The sequence below is a fragment of the Myotis nattereri genome, assembly GCF_964212035.1.
Source record: "Myotis nattereri genome assembly, chromosome: 2".
Classification (NCBI taxonomy): domain Eukaryota; kingdom Metazoa; phylum Chordata; class Mammalia; order Chiroptera; family Vespertilionidae; genus Myotis; species Myotis nattereri.
This window is the reverse complement of record NC_138076.1, coordinates 164,336,279-164,350,336: the sequence shown is the minus strand read 5'-3', so window position 1 is coordinate 164,350,336 and position 14,058 is coordinate 164,336,279. Positions and strand designations below refer to the sequence as shown.

The window sequence follows — 14,058 nt, the reverse complement described above, 5'->3', positions numbered from 1 at the left end:
TACCCTAATTTTTCCTCCAGGCTAACCTCTTGGCACATCAGAATGCTCCTGGACAGGAAGGAGGTTCTAACGGATCCCGCCTTACTAATCTAACATTGCAGAGATAAGAGATGGAAAGTGACATAAAGGAACTTCCTGGAAGCATTTGTAGGGACATCTCCCCATAGCCTCTGCTCTCCAGGAATCTCAGACAGGTCTTATTATGGGATGCTTAATACAGGCCTCCTATGTGGGAACCCAGAATTAAAACTCAGACTTCCGGTTGGAGGGCATTTCCCCCAATGGCCTGGATGGGGGCATTGATTGGGGAAACTCAGTCTCTGACCTATTCCTGAACTGACAGTCCCTAAGAGGTGCCACCTGGGGAAGTCTGTTTAGAGTCCTCTCTGATGCAAGGGTGTCCCCCCAGATGTGATGAGGTGGAGAGAGGGGTTTCTGATGGACAAGTTTATTTCACTTGTTTTATAGGAAAAATTCTACTTCTCCCAGCTTATTTGATTTGGGATTAAAAAACAAGATTAAAAAAAGACCTGAATGGGTACAAGATATTTTGCCATAAGAATATATAATTGATCTCAAGACATGGAGGAACCTTTGAGCTGTTCTCCCTGGCAATGCAGTTCTTCTGATGCCTCCTGAATGTGTCCCCACGGAGCACATTCGTCCTTTGGACCTTGGGAGGACCAAGATTTCTCTTAGGATAGTGGTCCCCTAGTCTCTGCTTCCTGGACTCAGAGGGTCTGCACTCTGGGCACATCATGGCCTGGATCCCACCAAGGGGTAAATCAGGTTCAAAGGGCTTTCAGGTCTTCCGTGAGGAGGGAAATGCATCCCACCAGGCACCTGCTGCCCCAGGGAGGGATTGTGGGAAGCACAGGGGAGGAGGTGCCTTTTCTTTTGATGGCGCTGCAGGAGGATGTGTATATACATCTGTGTGCCTCTGCTCTTTTCTCCAGTTTTTAATGCAAAAGCTCGTCCTCTGAGTGCTGCCTCCACCTCTCTCCCTCCTCTGGCTACTCCCTCCCACCATCATTGTGCAATAGCACCAAGGGAACAAGAGCGGGCATGTTGGGGGGTCCCTTTGTTTTCGAACAAACCAAAATGGGCGGGGATTTCAGGGGGTGGGCAGGAAAGTGGTGTGAGGCAGTTGTGGGCTAACCCTCTCCCACTGCAGGCCCCCCACACAAAGAGGGCAGAACTTGGTGCTGGTGTCTTCATTGCTCTCATTTTCAGTGAACAGAACACTCAATTCTGTCTCCTCTAAAGTCCACATTCCTGAGAGTGGCCGTGGTGACACGGGGAATTCCCAGCTGGTCATTTCCTGTGCCCATGTGCATTGCAAAGCAATTTCCTTGATCTGTGGTTAATTCGAGTTTCTCACTATGCTTGGCTCCGGTGAGTAATGACACCAATCTGTGCTTCCTGAGATCCCAAAGATTGAAGCAGGGGAAGTTGGAGGCACTGGGGCTGGGAGCCGGAGCCAGTTGAGAGTAAGCGTTGGTGACAATGGTCCAAAGTGGAGGCAACTTGAGACTTGGCGAGGAGGGCTGGTTGCCTCAGAGTTTGACTCCAAAGCAAGCCCAAACCTCCCCAAGTTTTTGAAAGAACTGTACTGCATACCTTTTCATGTTTTGGGGACCCTGTGTACTGTTGGGGGGAAACGGAATATTTGAAATAGAGTAGAAAACAGACAGAAGGTCTGATTTTCTCTGACAGAGGTCTTAGCTTGGTCTGTGGAGTTTCACAGGAAAGGGCAGCCCAGGAAAGAGCGCTGGAATCACCCACATGGGCCATCTTTATCATTTGGGCCGCCTGCTCTTCTGACTTCCCTGAACTCTTAATTCCAGACCACTCGGCCTCTCCTTTAAATTTGTTTTCTTCTAATAAAACTTTAGTTCGTAGTTACCCTTGAATTGCACCCTTTGGTTTCCACGGGGAATAGCTCTTTTATCAGGAGAGGCTGGGGGAGCCCCGAATCCTTGAACCAGAGGAGTATGCTCTGCATTTTGCTGTTGGCTGCAAGGAGGGCTGTGGGAGAAGTTCCATCTTCGAACCAACGGTGCCTCTGGCTGACGATCTGATCGGTGGACTGGTCTTTGCACACAAAGCATGGAAACTTATTAAAAGCTTATTACTATCTCTAAGCTCCTGGCTGTTCAGCTTTTTAAAACATGGTGCCATATCTGAGGGTGTGCATTTGGCATTTTAGTTATGCTTGGCCCAGACCCATGGTAACATCAAGGTGTTTTCCCCAAGCACAGACTTACGCTAGCACCCAGGACCACAGAAGGTGGCAGGGCTGGAAAGGGTCCCCAGGTCCGCAGGCTGACGGCCAGCGCATGGAGGCCACTTCTTGCCAAAGGTGTCCCTCAGACATGACAGAGTTAATGCTCAAATTTTGATCTCCTGACTTCAGGAGAAGAGATTTACCATTTACCATTTCCATTGTGAGAGTTACCATTTCCTGTGGATGAATGAGATGCCTCAAACTGAATGTTGGCCTCTTGTGACTATGACCATGACCTCAGGGCCCAGACAGGTGGGAGAAAGGAGGGAAACAGGTGTCAGCTGAGCACTCGGAAGAGGCCACTGCCTCCCGTGAAGTTGCAACCCTTTGGGCCTGAAGTGAGGATTCATAAGAATGACTTAACTTCTCCCAAGGAAAGGCTGGGGGATGGGGCAACAGAGGGGTGCTGGCAGGTGAACATCTGTGTGGAATAGTGTCTTGGACCCACCTCCAATGGATAAATGGAGATGAATCCAAGAGGGTTGATGTCTACAACTCCTGTTCTACCAGCTGCCTGTGTTCATCCAACCACCCCAGGCCTGACATGGCCCGGAGCCACATCTTAGGACAAGTTGGGTGTCAGAGCCAGGAGGAGACACTTCCAGCTTGATTCAGGCTCCAGGAACATCCAATGACATCCCTGGCTCCAAGCCACAAAGACAAAAACCAGAGATCCTCAGGGTTTTAGACACTGTGGTTCAGGGGGAGGGGGATGTGTGCATGTGAAAGGGAGGGTAGGGAGGGGAAGTATAGAGAGCAACGAACAAAGGCAAATGGGAGGAGGGGTGTGGGATGGCTTATATGTCCATGTGGGACAGTCCTTGGTGGCCTCAGAGGGTAGACCTGTCTCCATTAGGTGGAGCCCTCATCTAGGAAGATCAGCACTGGGTCGGCTGAGAAGCAGGTGGAAAAAGAGGAGATGGAGGGAGCCTGTGTTTGGCATAAGGAGCCCAAATGTGGGCTGGGAACTGGTTTGAACCAGGTGGGAGGGGGTGAGAGTGATGAGGTTGGGATGGGACTCTGGCTGCTGGGGGTATGTGGGGTATGGTCAAGAAGAAAGAGGTCATGGGGGGAGCTGGAGCTGTGGTCCAGACCGAGGAGTACTGAGTTGGAATCAGGCTATGGAGGAAGAGGCAGAATCACTGGGGAATTGGGGAAACGCTGCATGGGTGGGGGTGGGGCTGGAAAGGTTTGGCCAGCGGGAGATGGGGCAAGAGGGAGCTGAGAGTCAGAATGCTGGAGGGGGCGCACACTGTGTTCACAAGTTCACATATCCTTGCATTGCAGCAGCATTTATTGAAACACCGATTGAGATAACCCGGAAGGCAAGCCACCCACAGACAGTCGTAACAAGCCAGGGACCCAGGAAGTGGCCTAACCTTCTCCATCCCACCTGCTGCAAGTTGGACAGACCCCTCCTGCGTGGGCAGAGGGAGATCTGGAGCAACTGTGGAATTTCTTTGAAATGTATAAAGTGCATTCAATAGCAATACCTGTCCAAAGTCAAAAGGATTTCCCTCCCCTTAATGGGCCTCTCAATGGGAGGTGACCGTGAGGAGTCTGGCTGGAACAGGTTAACTCAGAGGAAGGCAGTCAGTTAGAGAGACTAGCATAACACACAAAAATGACCACGGGGCAGGTGCTCCCTGCAGAAACCTTCCCAACCAGCAGAGGGAGCTGTGGGGTGTGTTGGGGGGTGGGGGGGACTTCCTCTCTGATTCTCACGTTGTTGGAGACCTGAGGATGGTTAGGCTCTTTCTTGTTCCAGGGGAAGGCCAAGTCCCCATGATGTGCAGCCACCCGGGTGACTGGTAATGTCCCAGGGAGCTTGGTGAACAGTGCAAATTGGCCGCGGGTATTTCTGAGTTAAATTGGACTTAAGTGAAAGGCTGGGAATGACTCTCTAACCGAAGCCAGGAGGAGAACCAGGAAACAACTCCCTAAAAAGAGAAGGTGGCGGAGCGGCCCCAGGGTCTGTCCCTCTGAAGGAACATGTGGAAGATTCCAGAAGCAAGCACACATTTCCATTCACACACCCTCTGTGCACATATGGACGCAGGTGGCCCCAGACTCTATGCAAAGCGGACAGACCGGCTGCTCCCGCAACTGAAGCTGGAGGGGCGTGGCTGGCAGGGGGCGCAGGAGTCAGGCGCCATCACCGTGATGCTGCCCCCGGTGGCCATGGGGCCCGACACAATCTGGCGCCCCGGGGTGGTGCTACACGTGAGGCCCCCACAGGTGACTCCGCCGCGGGAGCTGCTGACACCTGTGGGAAGAGAGGACACCTTGGGGTGAGGGGCCCGCCATGATCTCATCAACCCCGTGACAGATGCCAATGCAGGCGGCTCCTCCTCCTCAACGGGGTTAATAACTCATGCCCAGCTCCTCTCAGCCTCTCAGCCGTTAGAGGGGACCGGGGCAAGAAGGACCAGGGGACCCTGGGAACCCAGAGGGGCAAAGCTGCTTAGACCCATTTCCATGGCCTGCAGCTCACTTCTCCACCAGGTTGAGCGCCAACCCTTCGTGTCCCCAGTGAGACTCCAGGGGAGGATGAAAGGAACATTCCAGGTTCAGGGGGTTAGGCTGCAGGGTTCAGCTTTGCCCATCAACAAAGCCATTTTCTAGGGGGTTTCCAGCAGATACTTACACACATTCACGGCACCAACGCCTTCACACAGCCTGTAGAGAAAGAAAACTCTTAACTTTGGACACTGAGCTGGATTCATTGAGATGATGGTTGCTTGGGCACAGAAAGGGCCATCCTGTGTACAGATCCTACCCCCAGAAGCGGAAAGGGCTCCCCCCAAGTCTGCATTAAAGGCACACTTTCTTTCTTTAACTGTTCTCTGACCACGGAGACAAGGTCTTCTGATTTTCAGCAGAGGTAGGTGAGATGATGAACTCTCCCATTCTTCCAATGTGGGAGACCAGACACATGCTGGGTAGTATGATTGGGCTCACAGAAAGCAGTCAAAGCACGTGCAGCAGTGTGTGTGAAAGGGCTTTGTGGTCAATGAAGAGCTACTACGTGCATGTATGCGTGCATAGGTATAGAAAGCATTGTCCTTAAGATGAGCAGGCCTGCCCGCAGCCTCTTGTAGGAAGCTACTCAAAGACCATGGATTTCAGAGGCACATGACGTGGGTGCAGGTCCTGGCTAGTGCACTTATTAACTGTGTGGCCAGAGAAAGTCACCAAACACTGAGCCTTACTGCTTATCTTTGGATGGGAAAAATGATTCCTACCTCATCAGATTGTGAGCACTTAGCACATGCTGAGCACATAACAGGCATTTGATAATTGTTACTGAAGCTTGACCTGTACTAGTGGTGGGTGGAGATGTAGCTCACACTTGGGCTTAAGAAAATTTACTCCCCAGGGACCTCCTATACTCCACAGGTCTTTCTTAGCCCCACCTGTGCTCCTCGCCCTCCAGCAGGCGCCTGTAGGTGGCGATCTCGATGTCCAGGCCCAGCTTGGAGTTCATCACCTCCTGGTACTCCTTGAGCAGGCAGGCCATGTCCTGCTTGGCCTTCTGCAGGGCGGCCTCTAGCTCAGCTAACTTGCAGCGGGCATCACTGATGGCCGCTTCGCCCTGTTGCTCTGCCTCGGCCACGGCAGCCTCCAGCTTGGCCCGCTATGGGGAAGGAAAAGTGAAGACAAGGATGAGAGGGAAGGCACAGCTTGGTTCACCCAAGCTGATAGATTAGGGCAGGGAGTGGAAGGTCCCAGAGAAAAGGCTGGTTAACTCCCTATGACCAGGTAGTTAATGGGATGTACACATGAAGGAGGAGATGGGTAAGCTTTTCACCATCTCTCTTTGGTGGTGGTCACAGGATGGCCAAGAAGAAGGTCATCAGTGATGTGGCTCATCACAGCTCAAGTGTGTGATGTGGTATAGCCCTTACCCACTCTCTGGGTCATGTGCACACTGCGAGGCCTGCTTGGGGCCAGAGGGCAAAGGGCTTGGTGCTGCCGTCTGCCTGTGCTGGGTATCTGAGTGCTCCCCACACCTGTACCTGGCACTTGGCGTTCTCAATCTCGGCGGTTAGCCTCTGGACCATGCGGTTCAGCTCGTTGATCTCCTCCTTGGTGCGGCGCAGGGTCTCCCCGTGACGGATCACTGTGGCCTTCATCTCCTCGCACTGGGGGGAAGCAGAGGTGGTCCCAAGGCTCAGGATGAGACATCCCCCATTGAGGTCACCGTGGATGGTAGTGCAGGCTGTACAGTGCTCAGCCTGTGCAACCATCCATGGCAGCCCTGCCCCGTTTCCTCAACCTGAGAGCTGTCTGGCCTCCGTTACCATCCTTAGGATCAGAATCCCCAGACAAAAGCAGCCTTTTCTAATATATACCTCACATCCCTCCCACTGCCATGACTAAGTGGAAGGTGTCCTGTGCCACTCACCTTGCTGCGGTACCAGGACTCGGCCTCGGCCCGGCTGCGGCTGGCGACATCATCGTACTGGGCCTTGATCTCAGCCACGACACAGTCCATGTTCAGGTCCCGGCTGTTGTCCATCTTGACGATGACCGAGGTGTCTGAGATGTGCGCGTGGAGAATCTGGAGCTCCTGGGGGATCAACAGCCAATGCATTTGGTTCTGTTGCCTGGTCTGGGCCATGTGCTCCACCCCGGAGGGCAGTGCCCACTCTCTGGAGGGGACACTGGTCATAAATGTTACATGACCGCTGCTCCCCATGTTCCTACCTGCTTTCATTCACACACAGTGACATCATAAAGCAACAAAGCTGGGCGGGGCCCTAGAGGTCAGCTGGGGACAGCCTCTGATTTAACAAATGGGAAAACTGTGGCCTAACACATGAAAAAGGCCTAACTCAAAGTCACCCGCCAGGGGAATTGGGGTTTCAGTGCCAGGAGTAGTGATTTTCCCATTAATTAAGATGCCTCTCTAACTAGAAACCCACCCTGATCCCCACCCCCACATATGTACTTTCATATCCATGTGTAGACTGACATGTGCACAGACCACCCATAGGCACACACACTGCAACACACAGAGGTGCTCACAAACATAGAGAGGCCCAACCACACACAATCCACAGTCCTCAAACATGTATGCCAGGCTCTCAACTCCACATACATACAGGTGTCTGTGACAGCCACATATATGCCCTGTTTGCTTGTGTGTACATGCTCTTTTCATGCTTATATCACACATACACATGCAAACGCATGCACACGACACACCTTCGCCTCTCTTCTCCTGGTCTCCACACCTCCCCTCCACTGCCCTGGCTGGTTGGCAGGGGCCCCCTCACCTCATCATAGAGGCGCTTCAGGAAGCTGGACTCCTCCACCAGGGCCTCCACATTAGCCTCCAGGTCTGATTTCCGCAGGTATGCGCAATCCACGTCCTGGTGGTGGAGGGAGGAGGAAGGGTGGGTGTGGGAGGCCCAACGAAGGAAGGGGCCTCTGTGGTCAGTGTGGTGACTGGGTGCCCCTCCCTCCCTGCCCTGCGACAATCCCCTCACCTTCTTTAGAACCACGAACTCGTTCTCTGCCGTGGCTCTCAGAGCCACCTCCTCTTCATACCTGAGTGTGGGGGACAGAGGGGCCAGGGCTGAGGGGTTGGCGCTTAGACACCAGCCCAGTTCCCAGGCAAGCTCTTCTGGGGGTCAAAAGGGATGAACTCCCTGCAAATGTTATCTTGTTCTTCCCATGGTCTCTTTTGTGTTATTCATGAGCTAGCCCTTGTGCCAGCCTCGCTTGTTCCACCCCAGTTCTGCTTGTGGGATGAGATTAGGGAATCCCTCTCTACTCCCCAAGTCTAGATCCAGAGAGATCACAGAGCCCACGTCATACAGGTGAGCTGGAAGGGGCAGAACAAAGATAGCTGCAGAACCCATTGGGATCCCTTTCCTCACTCCTCTGAAACCAGCTCTGAGACCCCAGGACCTCCCAGCAGTGGAGGTGAAGCCAAAGAATCCAAGAAACCTGGGTCTCTCCTGGACATTCCCTGGGGTTCCAGGTAGCTCCTGTTGATGGCAGGAATCTTAGAGAAGCTCCTTCTAGAAGGTTGTGGGTGGAGCCTTCACCTCCCCCCCCTGTGTCCCCCTGGTTATGCTGCACTCACTTCTTCTTGTAGCCCTCCAGCACCTCCTGCACGTGGTTGAGCTCTGAGGCCAGCCTCCCGCTGTCGGCCTCCACACACTCGGCCTCCCGCCGCAGCGTCTCGATGTAGCCATTGAACAGCGGCTCCAGGTTGCTCTCGCAGCAGCGCTGGTTCTGGTAGTACTGCCACTTGGTCTCCAGCAGCTTGTTCTGCTGCTCCAGGAAGCGCACCTGTTCAGGGAGTGGAAAGAGACTCAGTGGGGAGTCTAGGGGGTACATGGCCCACAGAGCTCCCTCTGCCCAGATGTTCCCTGAACAGCCAGGTCCAGCCAAGTGCTGAGCCATGGGGTTGAGTGTCTGCAACTCAAAGGCCCTGGCTCCCCGCAGGAGGAGCTAGACACCAAAAGTCTGGTTCAAGCCCCAGGTCTGCCACTCTAAGTGGGAGAGTTGTCTAACCTCTTGGTGCTTGGTTTTCTCATTTCTAAAACAGAGATGATGGTAGTACTTTCCTTAAAGTGGTGAAGATTGAACAAGTTAATGCATGTCAAGTGCTATGTGTCAGTCCCTGACACATAGTAAGTGCTTCACTAGCTTAACTATTACTGAAATCACTATAATTAACAATTATTATAATTCCTTTATGAAACAGTTATGAATATTTACTATGTGGTACCAGGGCCTGTGCTAGGATACACACACACATCCATCAATACCCATAACATCTATATCTATATCATCTATATCTACATCTACATATCTATATCTATATCTATATCTATATCTATCTATAACCTATTACCTCTATCTATTTCATTCAATCCTTACAATCCTTTGGGTGGGGAGATATTATTTCCCTCTACATACGATGGGGAAACTGTACTTGGTGTGAAATCACTAGCTTATTGCCACACATTGATGGAGCCAGGATCTGCTGTCCTTTGAGTCCACTTCACCTGCCCACCACAGTATGTCTAAATAACTCATCTAAACTCTCAAAGCTTCAATTTGTCATTGAAAAAATAGAGATAATAATATACCCCATTGGCTCATTTTGAGGATTAACTTAGATCACTACAGAGAAAGTGATAACAGGAAGGTCACCCCCCGGAGCCCCCGATCCCAGACCCAGACCCTGGTTCTATGTACTCTGCCAGAGTGAGGCATCATGGACGCCAGAGGAGCCAGTATGAAGGGGGGTGCAGAGGTGACCTTTATGGGGGCAATTGTCACATGGTGCCAGTGGCCTCCCCTCACCAGCCTGCTGCCTTCCCTTCCATAGTCCCAGCCTTGCATCCGTGAAAGAGGCTGCCGAGCCTGCTTGGTTAGCTGTCGCACCTCCTTGCTCACTACTGTCCTTGGAAGATAGTAACAGCTAACACGTACTATGTGCCTGCATTTTTCATGCATGAACCCATAAATTCCCACAACCACCATTTGTCTGAGGTCTCAAACTGCAGAGGGGCAGAGCAAGGATGGGGGAGGCACGGGGCTCCCAGCCATGCCCCGGCCGCTTCCGTGCTGCCTGGCCATGAGCCACATGCCTTTTGTTCTCCCCATTCGCTCCCATTCTTTCAGCACCCAGTGCCCAGTCCAGTTTTTCAGGGGCAGCTCTGATATTGCTGTTATCTCCAGAAGCACACAAGCGCTTTAGACCGCAGACTTGATTTCTGGACCACTCTGGGCCCTCAATACACTTTGCTGGAATTAAACAGTGACCATCAACCCTCCTGCCTGTAACGGTTGCATTTCTCTCCCTCTGCTGCCTCACACCTGGCTGCCACGCTGCGTCCCCAGCAGACCAGGACCTTCCCAAGGCGGGCAGGGCTGGAGCCTTCTCTGGACCATCCTGGGCCTCACTGACCTTGTCGATGAAGGCAGCGAACCTGTTGTTGAGACACTTGATCTGCTCCTTCTCCTCATGCTTCACGCACTGCGCATCGGGATCGATCTCCAGGTTGAGGGGCGTGAGGAGGCTCTCATTGACGGACACGGTGGTGATGCAGGGTGGGCTGGGTCCGCACACGCCGCCTGAGCGGTATCCGAAGCTGCGGCCGCAGGAGCCAGAGCGGAAGGCGCCCACCGCCATGCGGGGCCCACAGGCGCCCAGGTGAGAGAGGCTGCGGCTCCCGAAGCCCCCGGTCAGCCCCCGGTAGCAGGACACCCCCCTATAAGGGGCAGCAGTGATGCAGCAGCGGCTGCCAGTTTTGGGGGCCACAGCCGAGCAGGAGCTGAAGTTCCTGGTGACCCCATATCCCGAGTTGATCCGGTAGGAGCGGCAGGACATCGTGTGGGTCTGAGCAGAGCCTGAGCCAGCGGGCCTCTTCCAGGGCTGTGGGTGCGCTGCTCAGGTTCCTCTGGCCTCTCTGGTGCTTCCTGGTCCTTTTATTGGAGGGGAGAGCGAGGGTTGGCCGCATAAAAGTAGTGAAAAGGCATTTTATGTTGTTTATTGGCTTGGGGAGTTTGCCAGCAACTCCCCAAAGACTCGTCTTAAAGGTGAGCTCAGCGGCGACTCTAGGGCTGCGTAAAAGTATTGAAGATGTTATTAGGAACACTGTGCGTTTGCACTTTTCATCTTCAAAGCTCGTTTACATACATTAAGTAATTAATTTTCTCATATTCTCCCTGTGAGATGGCCTCACCCCACACCTGGAGACGGATATGAACTCCACAACAGTCTCCGTGGCTGGTTTGGGGTAGAGGCAGGGGCCCTCTCTCAGGGGGAAGTGCTAGGGGCCCAGGTTGGGTGAGACCACGAGATGTTATCCCCTCTTTCCTCCTGGCTCCACGAAGTGTCCATTGTCAAGTAAATCATTGAATTTCAGGGGGCGATAGGTTAGGGCGACCCCAAACCCACCCGAATGCATTGCCTGGGAGGTGGGTCAGGACAGAGGGGCCATTCTGACCATGCTCCCTGCAGGATGGGGAGCACAGACTCTTAGAACCTTCTGGATTCCAGTCCAGAAGACTCTGCTTCAGGGCCTTCATTTCCCACCCAGCAAAACTGCAAACCACGTAACGTTCAGTGGCCTCAATAACAGCCACTTGTGGGTAATGGGGAGCCTCCCTTTGAGCCACTTTCTCCTGCTTGGCTGAGGGATGGAGAACCCTAACCTGGGGTAACCTGGCTGCTATGGACGTGCTCTGGGCACCTTCCCCTGGCTATTTAAGAAGAAACAGGTCCTTTGAGTCTCTCTTCCAAGACCACCAGCCAGAGGAGGTACTCATCCTGTTTGTCAGCCCCGGAACTGTCACCCTTAGGGGAACATTTAGAGACTGCTGCGGGGAAGGTGGCTCTTCTTGTCTAAGGAATGATTTCTGGCTCCTGGGAGCTCTGGGATCCTGGCTTCTTCTAACTTCCCTGCCTCCCGGTGTGTGTTGGGGACCCTTATTAGAAACATGGCTGCTATTCTTTTAAAGTTTAGTGAGCACAGACCTGGGGGATGTGATCCCTGCTCTTAGGGAGGTTAGTTAGACATCCCAGGTGTTAGGAGCCACAGCTGATGAAATTCCTTTGAGGGTGACAACTCCCAGAACCAGACACTGCCGCTCTGCCACCTTTGCCCGAATCTTCCCTCAAATGCACGACATCCTGTGCCGGGTCTGCCCTTGTCTCTACGGCTGGGCCCAGTGCAGATCTTTGCTGAGGACCAGGCTGATGGGTTTCTGTCTCCACATTCCATATCTGTTCTTCCGAGTAGAACAGCAGGGCCTTGGGCGGAGGGTGCGGGAGCAGGTAGCCTCATGATGGCCCCAGGTGATTTTCGAAGCATGGTCACCCATGGGAAAGCTGCTTGGACTTAGCCACTGCGCGATGGAATCAAAGTTGGAAAACCTGGTTCAAATTTAGACCCTTTCTAGTTGTGTGGCTTGGAGGAAATGCTGAACCTCTCTGAGCTTCTACTTGTTTTGGCCGTAATGTGGAATTCATCCTTACCTTCCAGGGTTGTCGGGAGGATTAAGTAGATAATAACACAAGAATGTGATTTGGGGACCAGAACATTCTGCATAAATGAAAGGGACTCTTGCTTCCTGTCAGAAGGCCTCCCCCCAACCCCGCCCACTCCCACAGCCCCCTCACCCCTCCCTCAGCAGAGACTGGGCCTGTTCCGTGCTCCACCCACGGCTTTCACCTCCTCTGCGTGTTTATGGCTTCTTTACCGTTCCAAGGCTGCCTTTCATGTTTTCTTTAACCTGATTTCATTAGTATAAAAATTTGAGGTGGAGTCTGGGGGCGGAGACAGGAAGCGATATTGAGGAGCACAGGGGATGGTTTCCCAGCCTCCACCCCTCAGCGGGGGCTGAGCTGGCCTTGGTCCAAGGGTGTATTTTGGTGCCTTGGACAGTGAGCTCACGGACTGACAGTGTGTGGACCTGGAGCTGATGTGTGGGCCAAGAGGGATGCGGCCCTTTGAAAGTGGGGAGGAGGGTGGTGGCTGAGTGTGGGAAGGAGAGGAGGGGTGAGCTCTCTACTCAGCAGCCTCAAGAGCCCATAAAACCTCACCCTCTTCTCTTACCTGTGAGCTTCTGCTTCTTTCAGCTTATTGAAGAGGACAGAAGCAGACTATTTCTGCTGCTTCCTGGGGGCAGGAGGGAGTGAAGGCTTTTTTCTATAGGGTGGCTCATGTATCAGCTGCTCCCCTATGCTCCCCCCCCCCCCCCCACACACAGATATCCCTCCCAAACCTCCACCCTGAATTGGACGTGGGCGCTGAGGATGGGAAAGAGGAGCTAGGGGACCAGGAGACCCAGGAAAGCCCCACTGCTTTCAGAAATAAGTTTTCCCATCAAGGACCAGCAGAACTATCCAGAACAATGGGCACCTGGGTAGGCATGGAGTAAGGGCAGGCCCAATCTGGCACAGGGATGCACTCATGGGCACTAGGTAAAGTTTGTGTCACTGCAGATGGCAGCTGAGGCCAGGCTGGGTGGGGTTTCCCAGGATGACTGTCTGGATGGCACTTTGGATTGGAGGGGCTGGGCTGTTACCAGGTCACTCAGGGCAAATGAGAAACTCATAGGTCAGATCAGTCTGACAGCTGCCCTGGACCCATGGCAGATAGGCCTTTGCCATATGGTTCACCCAAGGGAAGTATATAAAACCCATAGCTCCATGCCTCTCTCTGCCCATCACCCACTATCTGCTCAGTAGGACCAGATCCCAGTCCTGTGCTGTGATGGGAGCTGGTCTTCCGTTCCCTGGCCTCCTCCTCATTTCCTGCCCTATTTGCTCCCGTACCCCAAGTGCCGGGAGCCGGTCCATGCTTGCTGTTTCAAGGGACCTGGCATATATGGCATACTGTTCTTAATATGTTTGCTCACCTTCTTGGCACTATGTGTTTTAACCAAGGTCTCTGAGAAAGGTTGTTTCCCCAGGTAGGGATTTTCCCCTGAAGTTAGGGAGGGAATAAAACCTCTTAACTAAGTGCCTGGTGGGTAATTAATCACTTTAACTACGAACAATCATGCTTAAGCTACATAATCTTTACTCCCTGGAATGGAGATAAGAAACGCCCTAACCTTTGAAATAGAGATTGATAGGATTGGAATCAACTGGTATAAATACAGATGTAACAACACAGAACTTAGAACACAGAACTAAGAAGACAGAAGGGAGAAGACAGAACCAAGAAGACAGAACCTACAGACAGAAGAACTTCGCTGGAGAGAAAATGGCAAAAGATCCTGGACTGAACCTG

The 14,058-nt window shown here is 52.8% G+C and overlaps 1 protein-coding gene across 1 annotated transcript; it reads right to left on the bottom strand.

Moving 5' to 3' along the window:
* Positions 1–4,359: 4,359 nt before the first annotated feature.
* On the bottom strand, positions 4,360–10,646 carry LOC308512681 (keratin, type II cuticular Hb5; the record flags this gene model as incomplete). Its single annotated transcript, XM_081082279.1, has 9 exons — positions 4,360–4,553; positions 4,935–4,966; positions 5,704–5,924; positions 6,307–6,432; positions 6,696–6,860; positions 7,570–7,665; positions 7,783–7,843; positions 8,385–8,593; positions 10,224–10,646. The coding sequence occupies 9 exons, from the start codon at positions 10,644–10,646 to the stop codon at positions 4,360–4,362; spliced, it is 1,527 nt and encodes a 508-aa protein (XP_080938405.1).
* Positions 10,647–14,058: the final 3,412 nt, after the last annotated feature.